This window comes from Anomalospiza imberbis, chromosome 17 (assembly GCF_031753505.1).
Source record: "Anomalospiza imberbis isolate Cuckoo-Finch-1a 21T00152 chromosome 17, ASM3175350v1, whole genome shotgun sequence".
NCBI classification, from domain to species: domain Eukaryota; kingdom Metazoa; phylum Chordata; class Aves; order Passeriformes; family Viduidae; genus Anomalospiza; species Anomalospiza imberbis.
Window position 1 is genome coordinate 825,649 of NC_089697.1, and position 23,489 is coordinate 849,137.

General features: G+C 53.3%; 1 protein-coding gene across 1 annotated transcript; it reads right to left on the reverse strand.

The window, feature by feature from the left end:
• Positions 1–1,940: 1,940 nt before the first annotated feature.
• LOC137484410 (centrosome-associated protein CEP250-like) lies at positions 1,941–23,033 on the reverse strand. Its single transcript, XM_068208284.1, has 19 exons — positions 23,029–23,033; positions 21,057–21,216; positions 20,236–20,479; positions 19,454–19,608; positions 18,169–18,510; positions 17,321–17,511; positions 14,501–14,628; positions 14,154–14,323; positions 13,233–13,409; positions 12,920–12,934; positions 12,490–12,624; positions 12,070–12,213; positions 11,327–11,607; positions 10,954–11,113; positions 10,134–10,377; positions 9,353–9,507; positions 8,083–8,409; positions 6,573–6,654; positions 1,941–2,068 (listed from the first exon to the last, which is right to left on the reverse strand). The coding sequence occupies exons 1-19, from the start codon at positions 23,031–23,033 to the stop codon at positions 1,941–1,943; spliced, it is 3,243 nt and encodes a 1,080-aa protein (XP_068064385.1).
• Positions 23,034–23,489: the final 456 nt, after the last annotated feature.

Below are 23,489 nucleotides of genomic sequence, written 5' to 3' on the forward strand. Positions count from 1 at the left end.
CACGAGTGACCTGCAGGCAGCCCGCAATGACATCCGGCACTGCTGCCCCAACTGGGTGCTCTTCAAAGTGCACCAGGCCCTGGAGAAGGCACTGGTGGCGGCCGTGCTTTGCCGTGGTGAAGCTTTTGCGGGCCACAGGGGGCCGATGGGTACGGCCCAAAGGCTGGAGGCGGAGGAGCCGGAGCTGAGGGGCCTTGTCCTGGACGTGCAGTGGTTGTGTGACCGTGGCACGGACGGCAAGGCCACACAGTACCCGAGTTACCATCCCTTTCCCATGACCCCCAGTGAGGCCTTCCCCAGCGTGGATGAGGAGGAGGTCCTGAAGCGGGCACAAAAAGTGCTGGTAACACTGAAGGACCACGTGGGCAGAAAGTGACAGCTCCCCACCAAGGCGCACGGCACCTGGGCCAAAGGACCATCAGGCGCCCATCAGAGACCCACCATGGACCTGTTGTGGACTTGCCGTGGGCGTGCCACAGACCTGTCACAGCCAATTCCAGACTGTCCAGCCCTGGCAGGGGAGTTCTGGTGGCAGACGCGGGCCCAGAGCACTGGACATCACAGAGTTGCCTGTGCCATTGGCATGTCTGGAGTGTGCAGTAAATAAAGTGCAAAATAAATGCTGCAATGCTGGAAGACCCTTCACTGACAGTGGAGTCAGGGACATGAAGAAGTCATGGGCAATGGGTGTTGAAGGTGGAGGTGGTGATGAAGGAGTTTGGAGAACTGTGGTTGGTCAATTTTGGCTAGCCAGGTGCTCACTGAGCCACTCCATTACTTCCCCTCTTTGACTGAAAAGGAGAAGAAAATGTGATAAAAATCCCACGGGTCAGGGAGATCACTCACCAATTACTGCCACAGTCAAAACAGACTCACCTCGGGGAAATTAATTTATTTTATAACCACTTAAACAGAGTAGGAAAATGAGAACTAAGAATAAACCTAAAACCACCTCCCCCTACCCTCCCTTCTTCCCAGACTCAGCTTTACTCCCAACTCTTTTACCTCCTCCCCTTGAGCAGTGCGCAAGATGGGGAACGTGGATTGCTGTCAGCTCATAACACTTGTCTCTGCTGCTCCTTTCTCCTCATAGATTCCCCTCTCCATGGGAGACAGTCCTGCACCAACTTTTCCAATGTGGGTCCTTCCCACGGGCTGCAGTTCTCTAAGAACTGCTCCAGCAAGGTGCCTTTCCCTGGGGTCCAGTCCTTCAGGAACAGCCTGCTCCAGTGTTCTGCCAGCTCCTGCATGGACTCCTCTCCACAGAGCATAGCCCCTGCCAGGAGCCCGCTTGTGGCAAGCACATTTCTCTCTCTCTCAGGATTTTTCTTAGAGGTGCACAGAGAGAGAGAAGGAGAAAACAGTTTCTATTTCTGCTCCTTGTTTTTCCTTGTGGAATGTGTTTGGAGAGTTGTTTACCTGGGGTGATTGCTGGATTGGATTCTGGTCAGAATTGTTTGGGCCTGATGCCAATCGGATCCACCTGTGTCTGGACTCTGGAGAACAGGGTCACAAGCTGTTGGTTAGTTAGATTTAGTAGTGTTAGAGAAAGTAGCATGTAGTTTTAATATCCTCCTTTATATAGTCAATTAATGTATTATAGCATAGTTATAATAAAGAAATCGTTCAGCCTTCTGAACTGAGTCAGACATCATCATTCTTCCCACTAGGTTCGCCTGCCTTTACAATACCTGCTGGAGCGTGGGCTCCTTCCAGGCTGCAGATCCCTTCAGGGCATCCCCACCCGCTGTGCTGTGGGCTCCTCACATGGGCTGCACTGGGGATCTGTTCCTCTGCTCACCTACACGGGCTATGGGTCAAAATCCACTGTTGCTCTCCCATCTTCTTCCTCCCTGCCAGCTGCTGTTGCACAGCAGTGTTTAGCCCTTTTTTAGTACCTATTCACAGAGGCCCTCCCAGCATCACTGGTTGGCTCAGCCTTAGCCAGTGGCAGGTCCCTCCTGGAGCCCTCTGGAGCCAGCTCTGCCCAACACGGGAGCAGCTTCTGGTGTCTTCTCATAGAGGGTCACCCTGCGGGCCCCTGCTACCCGGATGTGACCACGCAAACCTGCGACAAGGATGATGAGGCAGTACCAAAGGGAGCATGGGGTTCTCAAGAAAAGCATGAGGTAGGGGAAGCAGCAAGAGGAGCTTAAAAGTTTCAAGGAGCTGGAGTCATTGCCATAGGCCCAGAGACCATCACCAAAGTCCCAGTGTGACTCTGCTGGTATGAGGCCAAGGACATGGCCTGCCCCTGGGCCAGGGCAATCCCAAGCACAGACTCAGGCTGGGCAGGGCAGGGGTTGAGAGCAGCTCTGAGCAGAAGGACTGGGGCATGTTGGTGGACAGAAGTCCCAGTGTGCCCCAACCCCTTGCGCTGTCACCCAGAAAGCCCCATGTCCTGGGCTGGCCCCACAGAGTGGGCAGCAGGGGACAAGGGGGATTCTGCACCTCTGCCCTGCTCAGGTGAGACCCCACCTGCAGAGCTGCCTCCAGCCCTCGGGTCCAGCATCAGAAGGATGTGGAGCTGCTGGAGTGAGTCCAGAGAGGCCAAAGAGATGCTCCAAGGTCTGGAGCCCCTCTGCTCTGAGCCGAGCTGGGAGAGCTGGGAGTGTTCAGCCTGGAGAAGAGAAGGCTTCAGGGAGACCTTAGAGACATTTCCAATGCCTAAAGGGACTCTAAGAGAGCTGAGGGCTGACCTTGGACAAGGGCTTGGAACGCCAGGACAAGGGGAATGGCTTTCCACTGGCAGAGGGCAGGGTTAGAAGAAACTCTTCCCTGTGGGGATGGTAAGACACTGGCACAGGTTGCCCAGAGCAGCTGTGGCTGTCCCGTCCCTGCACGTGTCCGAGGCCAGGTTGGAGGCGGCTTGGAGCAACCTGGTCTGGTGGCAGGTGTCCCTGCCCATGGCGGGGGGTGGAATAGGATGAGCTTTGAGGTCTCTCCAGCCCAAACCAGTCGGGGATTCTATGCTGAGGTGAAACATCACCAGAGTTGATGACAAATCCAGGGGTTGCCAAGCTGCCATGGCATCATGTCCATTGAGTGGTCCCTGGCAAGGTCAAAGGGCAGCTCCTGAGGAGACAGGGTCATCTGACTGGGCCAAAGCTGCAGAAGTGGGATGCCATCACTCAGTGCTGAAGGCTCACTGTCAGGTGCCCTGACCCTTGACCGGTAGAAGCTGGAGGCTCTTGTGCCTTCAAGGCGGGGCAGCCTGAGCACATGGCTTCTGCCTCTCCTGCCTGTGGTTCTCCCCTGTCTGGGCAAGGGATGCGAGCTGAGCTGAGGCTGGACATGACATCAGTGCGTGGCATGTCTGTCAGCCGCAGGGACCACAGAAATGGGGGTGGCTCCAGCCAGGAAGACGCATTGCTGCCACTCACCGTGACAGAAAACGTGGAAAACAGAAAGTGTTGGTTGCAAAATACAGCTTAAAGACTAACTAGCAAATGAGATAAAAGAATGTAAAAGTAGACAGACGGGATGTTGAACAGAGCTGGAAGCAGTGGAAAAACAGATTATAAGGCACCCAAGTGGGTTTTGTGGCAAAGTTATGTAACAAGAAACAACAGTGCATGCCCTAAGAGAAGTTCAAGGCAAGGGCACTTCCAGTTTTGAGGGCTCACTGTGAATATGACCACCAGAGACCTCTTTAGATGACCCTCCAAGACCATAAAGGGACTTCCAGCAAGAGGCAGAGGTGGGCAAAATAGTTCTATGAAAAGTAATGTTTATGTATGAGCTAGGAACTACCTTGTGATATGTATGATCATGGTGGAATAAACCCCCTGTTGTAAAGTTTCTTCGATTAGAGGAGACATTCTCTGCATATAAATATTAGTCATTAATCAACAGTAATGCTGGCTCCAGGGATGATCTGGAGTGGGTGGTGTCACCACAGCCTGGCCACTTCATACATCTGATCCAGCAGCACTGAGCCCACTGGTTTGGGCGGTTTTCCCTTGGCCATTCACTCAGTCCATATCTCACCAGTCGGGCTGTAAGGGGACTGCGTGGCTGCTGAATGTTTTGCAATGTCGGGCAACACCATGCCTGGTCTCCCGTAATTTGCAGAGTCGCTCAGGTTGGCCAGGCACCATGTCCCTGTGCTAAATCTGTGCTGGCTGTTCCCAATGCCCTTCTCTCTCAGTTGCTTGAAAGGGTGTCCAGGAGGATTTGCTCCATCACTTTCCCAGGGATTCCAAAGCAGCTGATTAGCCTGTAGGTCTTCAGACCCTCCTTTGTGCCCATCTTTAAGACTGCTGTAGTTCTCAGGAAGTTCTCAGGAACCACCTGCACTGGCCAGGCTCTTCTGAAGACAATGGACAGCTGACGTAGCTTCCTCCAGTCCTTAGACCTGGTGTATGCCTGGCTTAAGATTCTAACTATTCTCCCTAACTATTCTCCCCCTTCCCTACTGCTGTGGCATATGAATGTGAGAGACACAAGCTAGAAGCAAGTGAATTGGGTTTATTGCAAAGTTAAGACATTATTTATACATTTTATTGTGAGAAACTGTGCTCAGCAGTTTGCTCAAAAGCGGTTGCAGGCCTGTAATAAATCCGTCCTTTTGACGGCTTGTTCTTCTTCCCACAAGGTTTACAGGCTTGACAATCAGGACGCCTTTCCAGTTTTCAGATCATGTGTAATCAGCTTTCTTCCCCATTTCTCAGCATTCTTGCTCACATGATGCAGGGCAGGCTTCCTCTTAACTCCATAACTGCTTCCACAGCAATGTCTGTACACGCCCCCTGGATAACTTGATTCTTCTTCCACATCCCTCCTTTCTGAGATGAGGTTGGTCAGAAGTTTCCGGTTCACTTGATCTCCTATCACCCAGGGTTGTGATTCTGCTTTTCACTTTGCTAAGTTATTTTAAATTATGCCCTCAACCCTTGACCTTGTATGTCACACCAGTCTGGCACAGTTCCTCTGCAGATGACATCCACTGTCACCAACAACAGGACCTCTTTTCCTTTAGCCACTGCCAGTGAGAGGGAGCATGGATCATTACATTTTTTCCCACTTAAGATATGGAGCAGAAATGCCTGTTGTAAATCCTGCCAATTCTTTCTGAATTTGTACATACAAGCAAAGACGCCTTGCACAGAATCTACCTTCTTGGAACCCTGGAGATCAGTGGCACAATGTCTAGCGGTGGAGCCTGGAGGACAATGCTGAGTCCAGTCCTTGCTGACACCTTTGTCAGTAAACTGGGTGATGGGGCCAGGGGGTGCCCTCCCACAAACCGGGAGCGGTGGCTGCTCTGCCAGAGAGAAGTGCTGCCATCCCGAGGGACAGTTCAACAAGGGTGACAGTTCTATGACAGGTGCTGAGTCCTGTCCTTGGGAAGGAACAACCACAGGCACCGGTATCTGCTGGGGGCCACCCGGTTGAAAAACGAAAGTTTGGCAGGGTCCTGCTGGACACCAGGATGCCCACGGGCCAGCAATGTGCTCGTGCAGCAATGCAGAACAGCGTCCTGGGCTGCACCGGGAGCTGCGACACAGCTGCTGGAGGGAGGGGATCCTTTCCCTCTGCTCCACAACAGTGAGGCCAGCCCTGGAGTGCTGGGCCCAGAGCTGGGCTGCCCAGTACAGGAGACAGGGACAGACTGGACAGAGTCCAGCACAGGGCCATGAAGGTGACGGAGGGACTGGAGCATCTCTGCCGTGAGGAGAGGCTGAGAGAGCTGGCACTGCCCAGCCTGGAGCAGAGCAGGCTCAGAGCATCTCATCCCTGGGGATAAATACCCGGGGGGAGGCTGCAGAGGGGACAGAGCCAGGGACATTCCAGGGGCCTCGGGCACCAAGTGACACACAGGAGGGGCTCTCTGAGCTCAGGAGGCACTTCTGCACTGGGAGGGTGGCCGAGCACTGGTGCAGGTGCCCAGGGAGGTGGTGGAGTCTCCATCCCTGGAGAGACTCAAAAGCCACCTGGACACATCCTGGGCAGCTGGCTCTGGGTGGCCCTGATGGAGCAGGGGCTGGGCAAGGTGACCTGCAGAGGTGCTTCCAGCCTCCCCCGGCCTGAGATTCTGGGACTCTGAGAATAATCAGGCTGCAGTTTCCTAAGGACAAATGACAAAGCTCCACACATGGCAGGTTTCTCCTGCTCTCACCAAAGTGGTTCATGTCACATGTCTCCCTTCTGCAGATTCCACCCTGGAGTGAGGATGCTTCTCAAGGTCACGCCTTGAGGCTGAGAGAAATGTTTGCCCGTGGTCCTTGCTTTGGGTGAGTAGCATCAATCTTCAAAAATTGGTTTTGCTGGCTTGACTAGAATTGCTACAATGTTGCTTCAAAACATAATGCACTATACTGGAAGTTATAGGTCTCTGTACTGGGTAGTAAATAACCCTGATAAAGATCTATTAGTTCAATCATGATCATCATAAACTCTTTATTTTTCTATAAATATATCTTTCATCCTATGGAACACAGTTGTGTAAAGGTTCAATTTCACCTATACTATCCTTTAAACATAAACTACTGACTAAGTCTAAGACTGCATCCAGCTGCACCCTGGCTCCTCTCTGAGCCGTTCAGGAAGCAAGGAGGTCCCTTCTGCACCTTGTGTCTCCTGCCTGCTCCCTGCACAGCTCTCCAGGTGGTCCTGTCGGTCTTGGGCCAGCTGTGACTGCAGCAGGGACACCTGAAAGAGGCACAAGGCCCGGCTCAGACAAGCCCACGCTGGCAGGAGCACCTGCAGCCCCACGGTACCGGCTCTCGGGGCAGACACAGCCTCCAACTCCAGCCCTCACCAACACTCTGCCCTGGGGCAAGGGCAAGGGAACAGGCTCCCACACAGAGCAGAGCTCAGATGATCAACAGGTCCAGTTCAAGGCTGGCAAAGCCTTCCCACGGACATCCCCCAGCCACCACAGGTCTGTTAGAGAGAGTTCCCACGGGATTTAGGAACCCAACTCTGATTTCCAAATTTGGGCCACTGACCCCTTTCTCCACAGGCTGTGCATCAGCAGGAGGGCTGCTGCTTCCCTGAGCTACTGGAGGAGTCTTCTGTTGTAGAAGTCGACGATTTCGATAGGCAGGCTTGTGGACAGGAAACGTAAAGCAATCTGGGGGGAACACTCTCCTAAAAGTTCTGGTTCTTCTCCTTTCAGGTTCCACCTGCACGTTGGATGGGAGAGAGGGTCACAGAAACCTGTCAGCAAACACGGAGCAAAAAGACCTGTGGACATCATGGCAAGGAGATCTCTGCTCTGAAACCCTGAATTGCACTAGACAACACTGGGGGCAAAAAGCTCTCGCTGGGGGCTGTGCAAGAGAGGCCAGTGTGTGTGCGGGGACACAGGGCCAGGGAGGGAGGCAGCGGAGTGAAGGTGCCCTTGTGAAAGCCATGGGCTGCCCCAAGAGAGAGGACAAACAAAAGGGTGTGCCCACAGCAGGGACAGGGAGAGGCAAGGAAACAAGCAGAGGTCTCCAAAGCACTGCCTGGGCTAACGTGCCAAGTTCCAGAGGAGCCTGAGGCTCGGCAGAGGCAGTGAAAGCCCAATTTACCCGCTCGCCACTTCTGGGCTCAGTGGTTAATTCAGGCCTCTCTCTCTTCTCCTCTTCTAGTGATGCAATTGATTGCTTGGGTTCCAGGCTGGTCCCTGAGCCACGTAACAGCTGTTCCACTTGTGCTCCAACAGCCTGCAGGGTATTCAGAGAGGAGATGATGCCCATATTTCAAACACCACAGAAGCTGTCCCTCAGAAATCTCCATCTCAGGAAGCATCCTCAAAGCACCAGCAGTGCAGCTGCTCTTCAGCCCTCTCAGTACAAAACTCAGCTGGGTTTAGTGCATCCCTCTGCTCACCTGCTCCATTACTTCCCACACCAAATCCAAACCCCCATGTGTTGCATGGGCACAGGAAAAGCAGCTCCCCATGCCCAGCTTTTGGCCTGGAGCAGATTGGAAAAGTAAGCTCCAGAGCTGGAGCAGTCTTTCTGGGTGAGCCAGGAAACAATCTGGCAGTCAATGGTCTCTGGCTGGAGCCAGGCAGACAGACAAGGCTGCCTGCTGCAGCCCGGGCTGCTTTACCCAAGCAGGCCTGGACTGACAGGGATAGAGACCCACCTCCTCATGGGAAACAGCACTGGAATAATTCAGGGACCCTGGAGTGGACTGAAGGTCAATGCCCTCCTGGAGAAACGTCTTTCTCTTCAGGAAGGTGAAGTGTTTCATCAGAGACCCTTTGGCAATTTTACACTTGGTCAGTGCAGCATGCACAGCGCTCCCTCTTTCATTCAAAGCAGCAGTCCCATGCTCCAACTCTTCCTGCTTGGTTTCCTTTTGAGTCTCCAATTGTTGTGCTCTTTCCTGGTGACTTTGCATCACAGGTGCATGCATTTCATTCTTCTCTTCCACATCTCTCATGTGCTGCTGGTTCAATTCCTGTCCATGCTGCCAAAACAGGGAGAAAAAGGGTCACTCATTCGCCCCCTCACTTTGCTTTTCAGACCAGATCTGGACTCCTGCTGCAGGGGCAGGCACTGGCTGCCCCTCTCTCTCTGCCCCTCGGGATGCTGCAGACCTTTGCTGGTCTTCCCCCCTTGATTCTGCTCCTTCCCTCAGCCTGTCCCAGCTTCCTTTCTGCCCTTCCCCAAGCTCTTGCAGCCCCACTCCAGTGCTCCTCTGGGGAGGAGCTGCCAGAACTGCAGCCAGGATTTCAAGTCCATGCTAAGCAGGATTTAGGCAGTGCCACGAGGATGTGCTCTCCATCAGGGAGGAAGGGAAGAGCAAACACCGCCAGCATTTCCTTCCCTGGGCTTGGGCTGACAGCAGTGGTTTTCCAGCTCTGCTGTGTAGAGTTTCCATGGCTCCATCCCCGAGAGCCCCACTGCCCTCTCTTGGAGCAGCAATGGCCAGATCCCTCTGTCATCCTCTGCTGCCACTCAGGACGACTTCTCCCCTTGCAGGCACACGTCCTGGTGTGGATCAGCACTTGGCTTTCCTCTCTTCTCTCCCCACTGGCTGCTCTCAGATGGCCAAGGCCAAACACCTTTCTATTCACAGCAAACTTGGTCTTCTCACCCCTCCTTCCAGATCCAGATATTTAGGAATCTGGACATGGGTTTGGACACGAGGAATTCCCCAAACCATGCAATGTCCATAGAGACAGTGTGGATGTTGAGAACTATAGCTTTTAGGGCACAGAAGCCCAGCATGGAGGAAAATCAGCAGGCTCAGCATTAACTGGCTTTGACATGACTACAACATCTTCTCCTCCTTATTCAGAAGAACGCAGTTGGAGAAGTTTAACGGGAAAAAGGTGCTCCTTAGAACTATTAACTGAATGTGCAAACACAGCTAGGAAATGGCCCTTTGTGGCATCCGCCAATCTCACCAGCACATCGATCCTTTCCTTCTGCAGGCTCTCCAATTTCCTCTGCAGAGATGCCACCTCCTGACGAAGAGTCACAGCCTCTTCCTGCCTTTCACAGGCCTCTTTCTCCAGGGCAATTTCTCGAGAGGTGTGCTTGACTGCTGCCTCCCACAAATCTGCAGCAGGGAAGGGGAAGGAACAGGAGAAAGGAGAAGGGGAAAAGCAAAGCAAAGGCAAACTGATGTGCATCCTGCAGAGACAACAGCACTGCCTTCTCTGCCTGCCTGAGTTTGCCAGGCCCTGAGCCCACAAGGGCTCCAAAGCTGACAGAAATGAAGGAAATTTGCAGGCAGAGAAAAAAGCAGGAATGAAAGGGGCAATGTTCAGAGGGACAGGAAAGGGTGTTTGCTCTAGGCCTTGTGCAGAGTGAGCAATCCAAGAGAGACAAAGGAGAGGGGATGCCTGTGCAGCCCTGCTCCAGAGAGGCCAGTAGCCTGGAGGCTCTGGCAGGGCCTGGAGTTTGGGGGAATCGAGCTGAGGCATCCTCCTACAGCTCCTCAGCACAGACACGGCACCTGGAAGGCTCCAGCTGTGCACGGGATCAGCCATGGCACAGCTGGATGGCACTGCCAGCCACAGCATCTTTCTCAAGAAAAAGCTTTCACTGGCACTTGGATGGATAAATCTCCTGCTGGTTGTTTTTCCCTCTGCCACCTCTGGGCACTTTTCCTCTGCGAGCCATCAGCGAGATCCCCGCAGGTGAGGCAGGATGGGGCAGTGGGTGGGAGAGGAGAAGCTGTACCTTGCTCTTTTTTCTCCAGCTGTTTCAGCAGCTCCTGATTGTGGGCTCTGAGATGGTCCCTCTGAGCCTGTGTCTTCCTCAGCTCCAGCTCCATGTCCTTACACTGTATGGCCATGGCCTCTGCTCTTTCCTCAGAGCTCTGGAGCCTCACACGCAGCTCAGACACCTCAGTTTCCAGCAGCTGCTTCTCTTGAGTTGCCTGGTGAGCTGTCTGCTCTATCTCTGCCAGCAGCACGGCCTGCATCTGGAAGATGGATGCACAGAGCCTCAGGGACAGGGCTGCTCCTGAGGCTGCAGAGTGGGCCGCAGGGAGAGCAGCAAAGAAGAAATGATTTCAGGCAAAAACCATGCCAAAACCAAAAGGCAGAAAAGCAAGGATTCCAAAGGAGACCAATGTAGAGAAAAGAGGGAAAGGGAGGCAATGGGCATCCTTGAGGCTGCAGCTCTGAACAGCAGCTGAGATGGCTGCGCTGGAAGTGCCCTGCCCAGCCTGCCATAGCCACCTCTGTGTCCCCACATTGCTCAGTGCCCGGCACAGGCACCAACTCTGTCTGGGACAACACTGCTAACTGAGGGACACAGAGGCTCCAGAGGAGTCTGCTGCTGCTCCCCTCCCAGATTTCCTGCTGGGAGCCGGGAGAGAACGGTGCAAAACTTGGGCAGCAGACAGCAGATCCAGCCTCGGCCTCAGGGTGCAGCAGCAGCCCCGGGCAGAAGACGGCAGCTGTGCGTGCTGCTGGGAGGGGAAAGAGGTTGGGGTCTCCAAGGTAAAGGTGCTGTTGTGTGTCCCTGGAGAAGAGGATGCCACTGCACAGCTTACCTGGGTGTTGACCTCCTGCATTTGTCTTCTATGCTCAGAACAGAGCTGCTGTTCCTGCTTAAGAGCAGAAAATAACCGAGACACGCGATTGTTCAGCAGCAGGTTCTGTTTTTCCAGAGTTCTGAGGCGCTGGTTCTTCTCCTCCAGAGACAGAATCAGCCTAGAAGGGAAGCAAGCAACTCATTGCTACACGGTATCAGATTTTATAAACTCTTAGGACTTGCAGCACCTCAGGGAAAAACTCCTCTGTCTGATGAGGTCTGTCTAAAAAACTTGGCTGTTTGTTCTCCCTGCAGTCCCAGCCCAGCATGTGCCTACTCTGCTTTTGGGAATCCATTCACCACAATGCAGAGTCCCACAGGCTTTCATTTACCTGGCTTTTTCAATCTCTAGGACATTCACCGAAGCCCGCAATTCTGAATTTTGCTGAGCCACTTCTTCCCAGCAATTCCTTTCCCTCTCCAAGGATTCCAGATGCACTTGCAGCTCCTTGTTCTGATTTTCTTCCTCCGTCAGTATATTCTGGGTGTGCTCAACCTCCAACAGCTTCTGCCTGGACTCTTCCTGGGCCTCCCTCACCTCTTGCTGGGCTCTCTGGACAGTCGTTTCCTGGGACTCTCGGGAGGCTGCCAGCTGAGATATCAACTCTCCCACCTCCAGTCAAAGGGAACAAAGCAGTCAGGGGCTGCAGCCACAGCTTGTCACTGTCAGCCACAGCACAGGCTGAGAGGAAAGGCAAAGGACAACTTTTCATTTCTCCCTGTCCTGAGAGCACCAGATTCACACTGGATATGGACAACTTGTTTCAGTCTCTAAGCGGCCCACCACCAAGGGCACCTGAAAAAGCACCTCCCAAACCAAGGCTGGCAAGGAGAGGCCAGCAGGAATCCATGCTGATGGTTGCTGGCCAACAGCCCAGAGGACTAGCCCAGCTGTCCAGAGCAGCAGCTGAGATTCAGCAGAGCACTGGGTGTCCTGCAGAGCAGCTGCCATGGAGCCCCCAGAGCCCAAGACAGCCCCAGGGATCACCCCACCAGCTGCTGCTCTGCCATGGAAAAGCAAGAAGGCCACAGACCCCTCGCTGCATGGCTGCCGTGCCAGTGCTGTTTCACTCACCTGCTTTTGTAGAGCCTCCCTCTGCTCAAGGAGCAGATTCATTTCCTCTTTGAGGCCGTGTAGCTCTTCCTTGTGCCTCCTCTGCACTGCCTGGACTTCAGTGCAAGCTTCCTGCAGCTCAGCTTGCAGATTTGCCTCGATGGTCTGGCAACAAAATGCAGAGCAACTTCCTGGGACCTGCCCTCAGGCTCAGCTTGTTCCACGTGCTGCCTCAAAATCCCATTCCTTCAGCTGCTTCTTTTGGCTTCTCTAGCCAGCTCTGCTTCCACTGCAAGCCTTCCTTCCTGGGGCTGAGCTCTGGAGCTTACCAGGCTCTGTGCTCCCAGGGCCTGAAGCAGCCCTTGCCTCCTCAGTCCCAGGAGCTGCCTTTTGTGCCCTTGTCCCTGCCCTGCCCTCTGTTGCCTGCCTACTCACACTTACCTGCCCCTTCTCTTGCAGCTCTTTCACCTCCTGCCTGAGCTGCTGGACCTGCTGGTGGGCTCGGCTGAGCTCTCCCTGAGTCTGGAGCAGTGCCTCTGATAAAGCACTCTTCTCCTTCTGCTCTTCCAGCAGCACCTGCACCGAAGGAAAGAGCAGAGGGCTTCACACTTCTCCTGCAGCATCCGTGTGGCAGAGGCAAAGACTGATGGGCTCACGTGCTCTCACAGCACTCGGCTGCTGCTCCCCTGGGCCACTGCCTGCCCCGGGGCCAACACAGCTTCCCAGGAAGTGACTTAAAACACAGCCCAGAAGACCTCTCTGGGTTACTGTTCAGAAATACTCCAGGCAAGTCTTTAAAAAGATTTTTCTCTTGTCAGTGTTGCTGCTGCACCCTCCCCGCTCCCACATAAGAAAAGAGCTACAAACTCACTTTGGCTGTGAACACCTACCAGTACACACCAAAAGGGGAGCGGAAAGAGAACAGCGAAGGTACCCTGAGGTACATCTTAGAACAACAGAGCACAAGAGCAGCACAAAGATCTCAGCTGATAGCTGATGTTTCTGCCTGGCTTCCTATGAGAGGGCTCATTGCTGGTCCCAAAGACAGCCCCGTTCAGCTTTCACCTCCCCCAGTTCAATGTAGAAGACACGGAGGGCATGCTCCACACAGCCCCATGTCCTGCCATCTCCCACAGCTCCAGCCTTGCAAAAAATCACACCAGTTCTCCTCTCTCAGTCATTACCTGTCGCTTGGCATTTTCAAATCTCCTTAGTTCTTCTTGTTGGGCCAGCAGGGTGGCATCTTTCTGCCTCATCTCAAACAGCACCTTCTTGTGCTCCTGCTCTCTCTCTGCCTTCTCTTTTTCCCATTGCTCCAGCGTCTCCTGCATCTCTGCACGGTGCCTTTCGCGCTCACTTGCCTGAGGAGGGGAGGAGAAATTTGCAAGATGAAGTCCCAGGCAAGCTCCCTGCTGAAAAAGGTGAAGCTTCATCCCTCCCACAACCCCCAACCGGAAAAGACAACAGCACTCCAGAAACCGTGTCCTGTCATGGAATTCAAAAGGAGGCTCAGCAGGTGCAAGAATCACAGACTCGTGGAATCTCTTCTGTTGGCAAAGACCTTCCCAAGCGTTGAGTCCAAGTGCTCAGAAAAGGAGGTGTCACCTTCCCTTCCCTGACACCCCAGTCACAAGGACTGAAGGACCAGGGACAAGGGGCCTGTTCCCTTTGCTTCCAGCCCAAAGCTAATCCCTCTGTCCACCATGGAAGCACAGCAAGAAAGGAACCGAGTTCCCACGCCTGCAGCCAGCAGCACTGTTGGCATCTGCTCCACGCTGGCAAGTGCTCCACGCTGGCATCTGCTCCGTGGCAGGTGGGACTCAGGGACAATCCTGCCCTGGGCTGCCACGCTTTGGGTGGGCACTGCCCAACCTGCTCTGGAACTCCTCTTATGCCCTCACTGAAGCTGTGGCTGCATTTACTGTCCCAGCACCATCCTGGGGGCTCTCAGGCACCTCCAAGTCCAAGCTGCTGCCTCTGCTGCCCGGCCCAGCAGCGGGAGGCCTTGGCAGAGGATTGCTGCCCTTTCACACCCTCAGGCTCTGCTTGTGCTAAACCAACCCACAGGGCTGGCTTGGACACTCCAGAAGTGTACTGTCCCCTACCAGGTCTTGCAGGAGCTTCTTTATTTCCAGTTGCTGAGCAGTTCCCTGAAGCCTGAGGCTTTCATGATGCTGCTGCTCGGCCTGCAGGAGCTGTTGAGCTGTGTCTTCCCGTTCCTGCCTCCTGAGAGATCTCTCTGCTTCCAGCTCATCTTGCAGGCACTTCACTTCTCCTACAAACACGACCAACAGCAAGAGTCAGAGTCTTTACTGACTTTACTGACCTCAGGCCCTTTCAGTGCCGCCAGCCCCACCACTTCTCAGAAGCTCTGTGGACAGAGGCAGCTTTACAGGGTGCTTAGTTCTCTAGGCAGGGGCAGCACCACAAACAAAGCACACGAGGTTCTCACCTTCTATCACCTCCTTGGCCTGTGTGACTGTGAGCACTTGAGCCTCCAGATGGTTCCTGGTGGTCTCCAGCTGAGATATCTGCTGCTGAGCAGCAATCAGCCTGGATTCCAGGCTCTCCTTTGCTGACCTACGAGTTGCACATATGGAGAGACATGAGTTGCTTGCTCCAGACACCCACAGCTGGTTATTCCAGGACGACGTGGCTCAAGATCCCCACACCTGAGTATGGGAAATGGGTCACGTGGAAACTCGCCCAGACAAGGCACATTTGTGCCATCTCAACAGCAGAGCAGGGCCCTCTGAGGGACTGCCCAGGCCTTCCCTATGGCCTGGCATAGCACAGACAGCCCAGCCCAACTTGGCCTCAACAGCCAAACCTTCAGTTGCTGATCCTGACCTATGACACTGGCTAGCTGTGTCCAAACAGGCTGGGGCGACGAGCAAAAGCCCAGCCCCTGCTCACAGCCCTTCTCTCATCAGCACTTCCAAGCTGCTCCGCAGGGGGACACAACAGACTCTTGTCCTTGCTGACTGCTGACTTTTTAATGCTCTTGATAATGGACATAAAGGTCCATCATCTTCCAGACACCCTGTATTTATGTGGCTTCAGAACTACTTTGCGTGACACAGTAAAATCTCATGGTCATCTCATAGCAGCACTTGTAAAAAATCAGGACACCCTTTTGTCTGAACAACAACTACCTGAATGCAGAGACTGCAGTTTAAACTCTTGCAAGGTCATGGAGTAGACTTGCCACCTTTATTTTAGTGTTGCGGGCCAAGCAGGCAGTAGCCCGAGGCACTTGTCCTTCTTTACAGAGTGAGAGGGACCATCCAAAGGGAGGTTGGCAGGTTTGGCAGCTGGGTGCCCATCAACAATCAGCAAGAATCCCCAGAGGCTGTTGAGAATTCCAAAGAGCTTTCCCTGCTGCTCTCCAGCCAGCTCTAGGGCCTGTCCCACACTTCTCAAGAGTGTGCTTGGAAGCAGAAAGCCCTCAAGATTTTCAGCAGGAGCCTCTGGCTTGCCCCTGAATGGCAGTGTGCTACTCCCAACGTGCCAAGGTCGGAGCCTGGAATGCTGAAGACGAAGCTTCAGTTCTGAAGATCAGGATCATGTCAGGCTACTTGGTAAGGAATGAGGGATGTTCAATGCCCAGAACAAGGAACCAAAGTCAAGAAAAACTTGAGGTTTCACTCAGCATCTGCATGGTTTACCTACTACTCAATTCAGGGCTGGGTGGATTGCTTTGGACTTCCCACAGGAGTGTGCCCGGCGGGACAAACAGGAGCTCATGGCTCACGAGAGCTTTGATGGCTTTAGGTGTGTCGTGGTTTTACATGGAAGTGATTTTTTTCAGGAAGTTGAGTCAAACCAATCAGTGGTCAAGTTTGAATATTGGCACCTGAAGTGACCACTGAAGATAGGGATACGCCTCTGAGAACACAGGGGGTTAAAAGCAAGAACTCCCAAGAGCTCGGTCTCTTTGGCTCCGGTCAGGGTGCTGTGCAGACCTCCCAGCCCAGCCATGGGGCTGGGTGGGGGAGGGGGAGCCATGAGGCCTGGTCGAGGTGAGCCAAGGGGTAGAAGGACTGGAACCGAGCCAGCTCCTGTGGACGGAAGGGTGGAGAGAAACGGAGATGTTTCTGTCATTTCCCCCCCCCAAGAGGGAAGAGATAGAGAGTTCGGACGGCACCTGTAACTTTGCCGGCGCGGAGGAGAAGGGGGGGGGAAGGCGCCCAGCCTTGGCCTTGGGAATGGGCTGCTGGGCAGAAATATCAGCCGTCCAGGGAGTCTGAGCTTTTAACCCTTTCCGGAGAAATGAAGGCTTTGTAAAATATTACTCCTCCTTGATTTGAAGTAGAAGAGAGACAGTCTGGGATCCAAGATGATGGAAGAAGAAATTCTCGAGTTGGAAGGAGATGATGGAGTGGCTTGTGGCTGGACTTCTCTTGTTAGCCATAGACTGAACCAAATTCTCCTAACAGAAGCTGCACTTAGGGTGGTGCGTTGGTGTGCCAGGAGACCTGTTTCAGTGATTACCAGCAGAGGAGTAGAGAGAACAGAGGAGAGTTGGAGAAGGTGTGGAGAAGCCCTCTATCTTCAAGGAAGAAGAAGAGGAGAAGAGGACCTCTGTTCTTGGACCCTCAGCCCCAGGGGAAAATGGGGGGGGGACTGTAGTCCCAAAATGAGAAACTGAACTGTTGTCTCTTTTGGTCCATGGCAAAGCATCCTTAAAAGAGCCCTGTGAGCAGTCTGTCCATGCACGGTGGTGAGAGCACTGTGACATGGAAAGGAGAGTGTCACCATGGCAGATTTTCTCTGGGCGGTTGCCATGTGTGACATGGAAACACAAGGGTGGCAATTGTGTTTCCTGGGGAGTCTGTGGCACAGGAGAGACTCCTGTCTCCCTTGATGGACTGAGTATTGATTATCTGAAGGGTGGCAACTTGATCAGGATCCTGGGTGGTGTCTCACTGTTGAGTTTGGTTAGAAATTGGGTGGGAGGAGGAGGGGTGTTTTGGAAAGTCTTCGTCCAAGATTTAGTGTTTGTAGTTTTTATAGTAGTAGTAGTTTAATAAAGTTCTTTCCTTTGTTACTAAGTTTGGGCCTGCTCTGCTCTGTTCCTGATCACATCTCACAGCAATTATTTAAAAAGGTACATTTTCATGGAGGCGCTGGCATCGCGCCAGTGTCAAACCATGACAAGGTGTCAGAAAAATAACCTTCACATTGTGGCATATTTTTGTTCTTGGGACTCTTCCATATTCTGTCCATGGAATGTAAATAGATCTGAAAAGGCTCTGCTCCCTGCCTTTACCTGGTCTCCTCCAGCTGCCTGGAAAGGTCTTGTTGGAGCCACTCCATGGCTGCCAGTCGGCCCTCAAGGTCAGCCTTCTGGCCCAGCAGCTCCTGCTCTCGGCACACCTGGGCCAGTGCGTGCCCTTGGCCAGAGGATTCCGGGCTCAGCTGCTCCAGAGAGCAGCTCGATGAATCTTGCTCCTGGGAAACCTGGAAGTGGGACAAGGTACAGCTCGAGCCCTTCCTCGGGAGCCCTGTGCAGAGCCAGCCAGTGGCACCTCGCAGGCAGCCAGAGGACAAGGAGCACCTGTGCTCTGGGCTCAAAGTTTCACAGCATCTGCCCTATGCAGCTCTGATAGCCTGGGCTGCCAAAAGCCTCTGGCACTGTTACCTTGGAAGTGCTGTGTCAGGCCCTGCTGGCTTGCCTGGGACCAGACAGCTCCTTCCCAACAAACATCCCCACTCCAAACTCCGTGTTGTCACCCAAAAATACTGCATCTTCTGCAACTGGCAATACCATTTACTCTAAGCACCAGGAGTGCAGCTGATTTTCAGCCATTGGTCCACTTTAGTCCATCACTCAGTTTCGTCCATCCCTCTGCTCACCTGCTCCATTACTTCCCACACCAAATCCAAACCCCCATGTGTTGCATGGGCACAGGAAAAGCAGCTCCCCATGCCCAGCTTTTGGCCTGGAGCAGATTGGAAAAGTAAGCTCCAGAGCTGGAGCAGTCTTTCTGGGTGAGCCAGGAAACAATCTGGCAGTCAATGGTCTCTGGCTGGAGCCAGGCAGACAGACAAGGCTGCCTGCTGCAGCCCGGGCTGCTTTACCCAAGCAGGCCTGGACTGACAGGGATAGAGACCCACCTCCTCATGGGAAACAGCACTGGAATAATTCAGGGACCCTGGAGTGGACTGAAGGTCAATGCCAGTGCCTTCCTGGATACCAGACTTTCCCATCAGGATGTACAAGTGTTTCATCAGAGTCCCTTTGGCAATTTCACTTTTCTTCAGTGCAGCACTCAGTACTTGGGTGTTCTCTCTCAATTTCTTCAAAGAAGCAGCCCCATGCTCCAACTCTTCCTGCTCGCCTTCTCTCTCCTCTTCCCATTCTTGAGTATTTTCTTTACGATTTCTTAACTCAGCTGCATGCATTTCATTCTTCTCTTCCACATCTCTCATGTGCTGCTGGTTCAATTCCTGTCCATGCTGCCAAAACAGGGAGAAAAAGGGTCACTCGTTCGCCCCCTTGGTTTGCTTTTCAGACCAGATCTGGACTCCTGCTGCAGGGGCAGGCACTGGCTGCCCCTCTCTCTCTGCCCCTCGGGATGCTGCAGACCTTTGCTGGTCTTCCCCCCTTGATTCTGCTCCTTCCCTCAGCCTGTCCCAGCTTCCTTTCTGCCCTTCCCCAAGCTCTTGCAGCCCCACTCCAGTGCTCCTCTGGGGAGGAGCTGCCAGAACTGCAGCCAGGATTTCAAGTCCATGCTAAGCAGGATTTAGGCAGTGCCACGAGGATGTGCTCTCCATCAGGGAGGAAGGGAAGAGCAAACACCGCCAGCATTTCCTTCCCTGGGCTTGGGCTGACAGCAGTGGTTTTCCAGCTCTGCTGTGTAGAGTTTCCATGGCTCCATCCCCGAGAGCCCCACTGCCCTCTCTTGGAGCAGCAATGGCCAGATCCCTCTGTCATCCTCTGCTGCCACTCAGGACGAGTTCTCCCCTTGCAGGCACACGTCCTGGTGTGGATCAGCACTTGGCTTTCCTCTCTTCTCTCCCCACTGGCTGCTCTCAGATGGCCAAGGCCAAACACCTTTCTATTCACAGCAAACTTGGTCTTCTCACCCCTCCTTCCAGATCCAGATATTTAGGAATCTGGACGTGGGTTTGGACACGAGGAATTCCCCAAAGCATGCAATATCCATAGAGGCAGTGTGGACATTGAGGACTAAAGCTTCTAGGGCACAGAAGCCCAGCATGGAGGAAAATCAGCAGGCTCAGCATTAACTGGCTTTGACATGACTACAACATCTTCTCCTCCTTATTCAGAAGAACGCAGTTGGAGAAGTTTAACGGGAAAAAGGTGCTCCTTAGAACTATTAACTGAATGTGCAAACACAGCTAGGAAATGGCCCTTTGTGGCATCTGCCAATCTCACCAGCACATCCATCCTTTCCTTCTGCAGGCTCTCCAATTTCCTCTGCAGAGATGCCACCTCCTGACGAAGAGTCACAGCCTCTTCCTGCCTTTCACAGGCCTCTTTCTCCAGGGCAATTTCTCGAGAGGTGTGCTTGACTGCTGCCTCCCACAAATCTGCAGCAGGGAGGGGGAAGGAACAGGAGAAAGGAGAAGGGGAAAAGCAAAGCAAAGGCAAACTGATGTGCATCCTGCAGAGACAACAGCACTGCCTTCTCTGCCTGCCTGAGTTTGCCAGGCCCTAAGCCCACAAGGGCTCCAAAGCTGACAGAAATGAAGGAAATTTGCAGGCAGAGAAAAAAGCAGGAATGAAAGGGGCAATGTTCAGAGGGACGGGAAAGGGTGTTTGCTCTAGGCCTTGTGCAGAGTGAGCAATCCAAGAGAGACAAAGGAGAGGGGATGCCTGTGCAGCCCTGCTCCAGAGAGGCCAGTAGCCTGGAGGCTCTGGCAGGGCCTGGAGTTTGGGGGAATCGAGCTGAGGCATCCTCCTACAGCTCCTCAGCACAGACACGGCACCTGGAAGGCTCCAGCTGTGCACGGGATCAGCCATGGCACAGCCGGATGGCACTGCCAGCCACAGCATCTTTCTCAAGAAAAAGCTTTCACTGGCACTTGGATGGATAAATCTCCTGCTGGTTGTTTTTCCCCTCTGCCATCTCTGGGCACTTTTCCTCTGCGAGCCATCAGCGAGATCCCCACAGGTGAGACAGGATGGGGCCGTGGGTGGGAGAGGAGAAGCTGTACCTTGCTCTTTTTTCTCCAGCTGTTTCAGCAGCTCCTGATTGTGGGCTCTGAGATGGTCCCTCTGAGCCTGTGTCTTCCTCAGCTCCAGCTCCATGTCCTTACACTGTATGGCCATGGCCTCTGCTCTTTCCTCAGAGCTCTGGAGCCTCACACGCAGCTCAGACACCTCAGTTTCCAGCAGCTGCTTCTCTTGAGTTGCCTGGTGAGCTGTCTGCTCTATCTCTGCCAGCAGCATGGCCTGGATCTGGAAGATGGATGCACAGAGCCTCAGGGACAGGGCTGCTCCTGAGGCTGCAGAGTGGGCCGCAGGGAGAGCAGCAAAGAAGAAATGATTTCAGGCAAAAAACCATGCCAAAACCAATAGGCAGAAAAGCAAGGATTCCAAAGGAGACCAATGTAGAGAAAAGAGGGAAAGGGAGGCAATGGGCATCCTTGAGGCTGCAGCTCTGAACAGCAGCTGAGATGGCTGCGCTGGAAGTGCCCTGCCCAGCCTGCCATAGCCACCTCTGTGTCCCCACATTGCTCAGTGCCCGGCACAGGCACCAACTCTGTCTGGGACAACACTGCTAACTGAGGGACACAGAGGCTCCAGAGGAGTCTGCTGCTGCTCCCCTCCCAGATTTCCTGCTGGGAGCCGGGAGAGAACGGTGCAAAACTTGGGCAGCAGACAGCAGATCCAGCCTCGGCCTCAGGGTGCAGCAGCAGCCCCGGGCAGAAGACGGCAGCTGTGCGTGCTGCTGGGAGGGGAAAGAGGTTGGGGCCTCCAAGGCAAAGGTGCTGTTGTGTGTCCCTGGAGAAGAGGATGCCACTGCACAGCTTACCTGGGTGTTGAGCTCCTGCATTTGTCTTCTGTGCTCTGCGTGGAGCTCCTCAGCCTGGGTAAGGGCAGAACGAAGCTGAGACACCTGACTGATCTGGGCCAGGTTGTTTTGTTCCAGGGTTCTGAGGCTCAGATCCTTTTCTTCCAGAGACAGAGTCAGCCTGTAGAACAAGGCAACAGATGGCCATGAGAGACATTCATATCCCTTGGGTGCCTCAGAGTTGGTCAACTCCAGCTCAACTGATGGAGTTGACCACTATGTCAGGCAACATTTGGAATGTGTCAAGCTTAGTCTGGGGTAGATGATGAGTGAGTCCAGAGCTTATGGGTTAGCATAAAAGGACAGACAAGTAAGGGTGACATTGCTGTGAGTGCTTGCTGGAGGCCAGCTAAACAGGAAGAGAAGTAGATAAGGCTTTCTACAGGCAACATAAAGCAACCTAAAGTCACAGGACCTGGTTCTTGTGGGGGACTTTAGCTTCCCTGCCGTCAGCTAGAGAAGCAACACAGTGCAGGATGTTCCTGGAAAGCACTGATGACAACTTGCTGTCACAGGCAGTGGAGGATCCCACAAGGAACAGCATGCTGCTCAACGTTACCCTAACAATCAGGGAAGGCCTTGTTGGAGATGTGAGCCTGAGGTCAGCCTTGGCTGCACTGCCTATGAATGAGATTGTGGAGTTCAGCTGGGGGTGAGGAAAAAGCAGGGTAGCAAGCAAGATTACAACCACAGACCTCTTGAGAGCTAACTTTAGTCTCTCCAGGGACCTTCTTGAAAGAAGCACATGAGAACAGGCCTTGCAGGGTAAAGGGATCCAAGCTGATACTGAAGGATCACTTCCTCCAGGCTCCACAACAATACATCCTAGTGAGCAAGAAACTGGGCAAAGGGGGCAAGAGACCTGAGTGGATAAGCAAAGAACTCTTGTCGTTCCTCAAGCACACGCAGGAAGTACAGAGGAGATGGAAGCAGGCTCAGGCCACTTAAAATGAGTATAGTGAGATTGTTGGAGTAATTAGAAATGAGACAAAGAAGACCAAGGACCACCTTGGAATTAAATCTGGGCAAGGACATCAAGGACATCAAGAAGAGCTTTTTAAAATACATCAGTTACAAAAGGAAAACCAAGGATGATGTGTCTCTGTCTGTTCCTAAATGGAGGGGAGACCCTGGTAACAGAGGATGCAGAGAAGGCAGAGTTCCTGAGTGCCTTTCTTTGAATCAGTCTGTACTGGTTAAGACCAGCCCTCGGGGATCTCTGGCCCAGGAGACCAGGCTAAAGGAATGTTGGAAGGAAGACTATCCCTTAGTGTGGCAGCAGCTCTCTGGCCACAGAGAGCAGGCACAGACTTTCCCAGGCATTTTCCCAGGGAAGGCTGTGAGAAGATCAGAGAAAAGAATGAGGAACAATTCTTATCTCCACTTGTTGCACCTGCTGTTGTGCGCATGTGGAATGTGTCATGGAGATTTGTTTACCAAAGGGTGATTTCTTAATTGGACACTGGATGGTTGGATTGATTGACCAATTAGGTCAAAGCTGTATCGGACTGGCTGTAAAGGTTACTGAATTTCTTAATAGTATAGTATAGTGTAAGATGATATAATAAAGCAATTGATCAGCCTTCTGCAATCATGGAGTCAATGCTAATTATTACCCGGCTGGGGGCCTGCAGCGACACCTTAGCAAGACTGTCCTTTCAAGGAGGACTGGGTTAGTGAATGCCTGGGCAAACTCGACATCCACAAGTCCTTAGGCCCTGACAGGATGTGTCCATGAGTGCTGAGGGAGCTTGTGGACACCAGAGTGAGGCCACTCCCCATTATCTTTGAAAGGTCATGGAGATCAGGAGAGGTGCCCGTGGGCTGGAAGAAAGCAAATGTCATTCTGCTCTTCAGAAAGGGCATGGAGGAGGACCCAGAGAACTATGGGCCTGTCAGAATCACCTCAATCCCTGGAAAGGTGATGGAGTACCTCATGTTGGAGGTCCCCTCTTCCCCACATGGAAGGACAAAAAGGTGATCAGGAATGGTAAGCACGGATACACTAAAGATAAATCATGCCTGACCAACCTGATTGCCTTCTACAATGAAACATCTACCTGGGTGGACAAAGGGAGAGCAGTGGACATTGTCTACCTTGATTTCAGCAAGGCTTTTGACACAGTCTCTCACAACATCCTCCTTGGGAAACTCAGGCATTGGTGGCTGGAGGAGTGGACTGCAATTAGTGGCACAGGGGCTCGTTAGAGGCCTGTCATTAGTGGTGTCCCCCAGGGCTCACTCCTGGGCACACTATTGTTGAACTTGCTCATCAATGACTTGGATGAGGGGGTCGATCTCTCCCCAGTAGGGTCACTGTGCATCCCCTCAGAGGGATCTCAGCAGGCTGGGGATGGGCAGAGGAACCTTCTGAAATCCAGCAAGGGCCAAGGC

Excerpts from the sequence above, each read along its gene's own strand:
- LOC137484410 (XM_068208284.1), bottom strand. Across the intron at positions 17,512-18,168 it reads GTGCTGTTTCCCATGAGGAG|GTTTCCCAGGAGCAAGATTC; the intron begins GTGGGTCTCTAT and ends TCCCACTTCCAG. Across the intron at positions 13,410-14,153 it reads AGAAGCTCCTGCAAGACCTG|GCAAGTGAGCGCGAAAGGCA; the intron begins GTAGGGGACAGT and ends TCCCCTCCTCAG.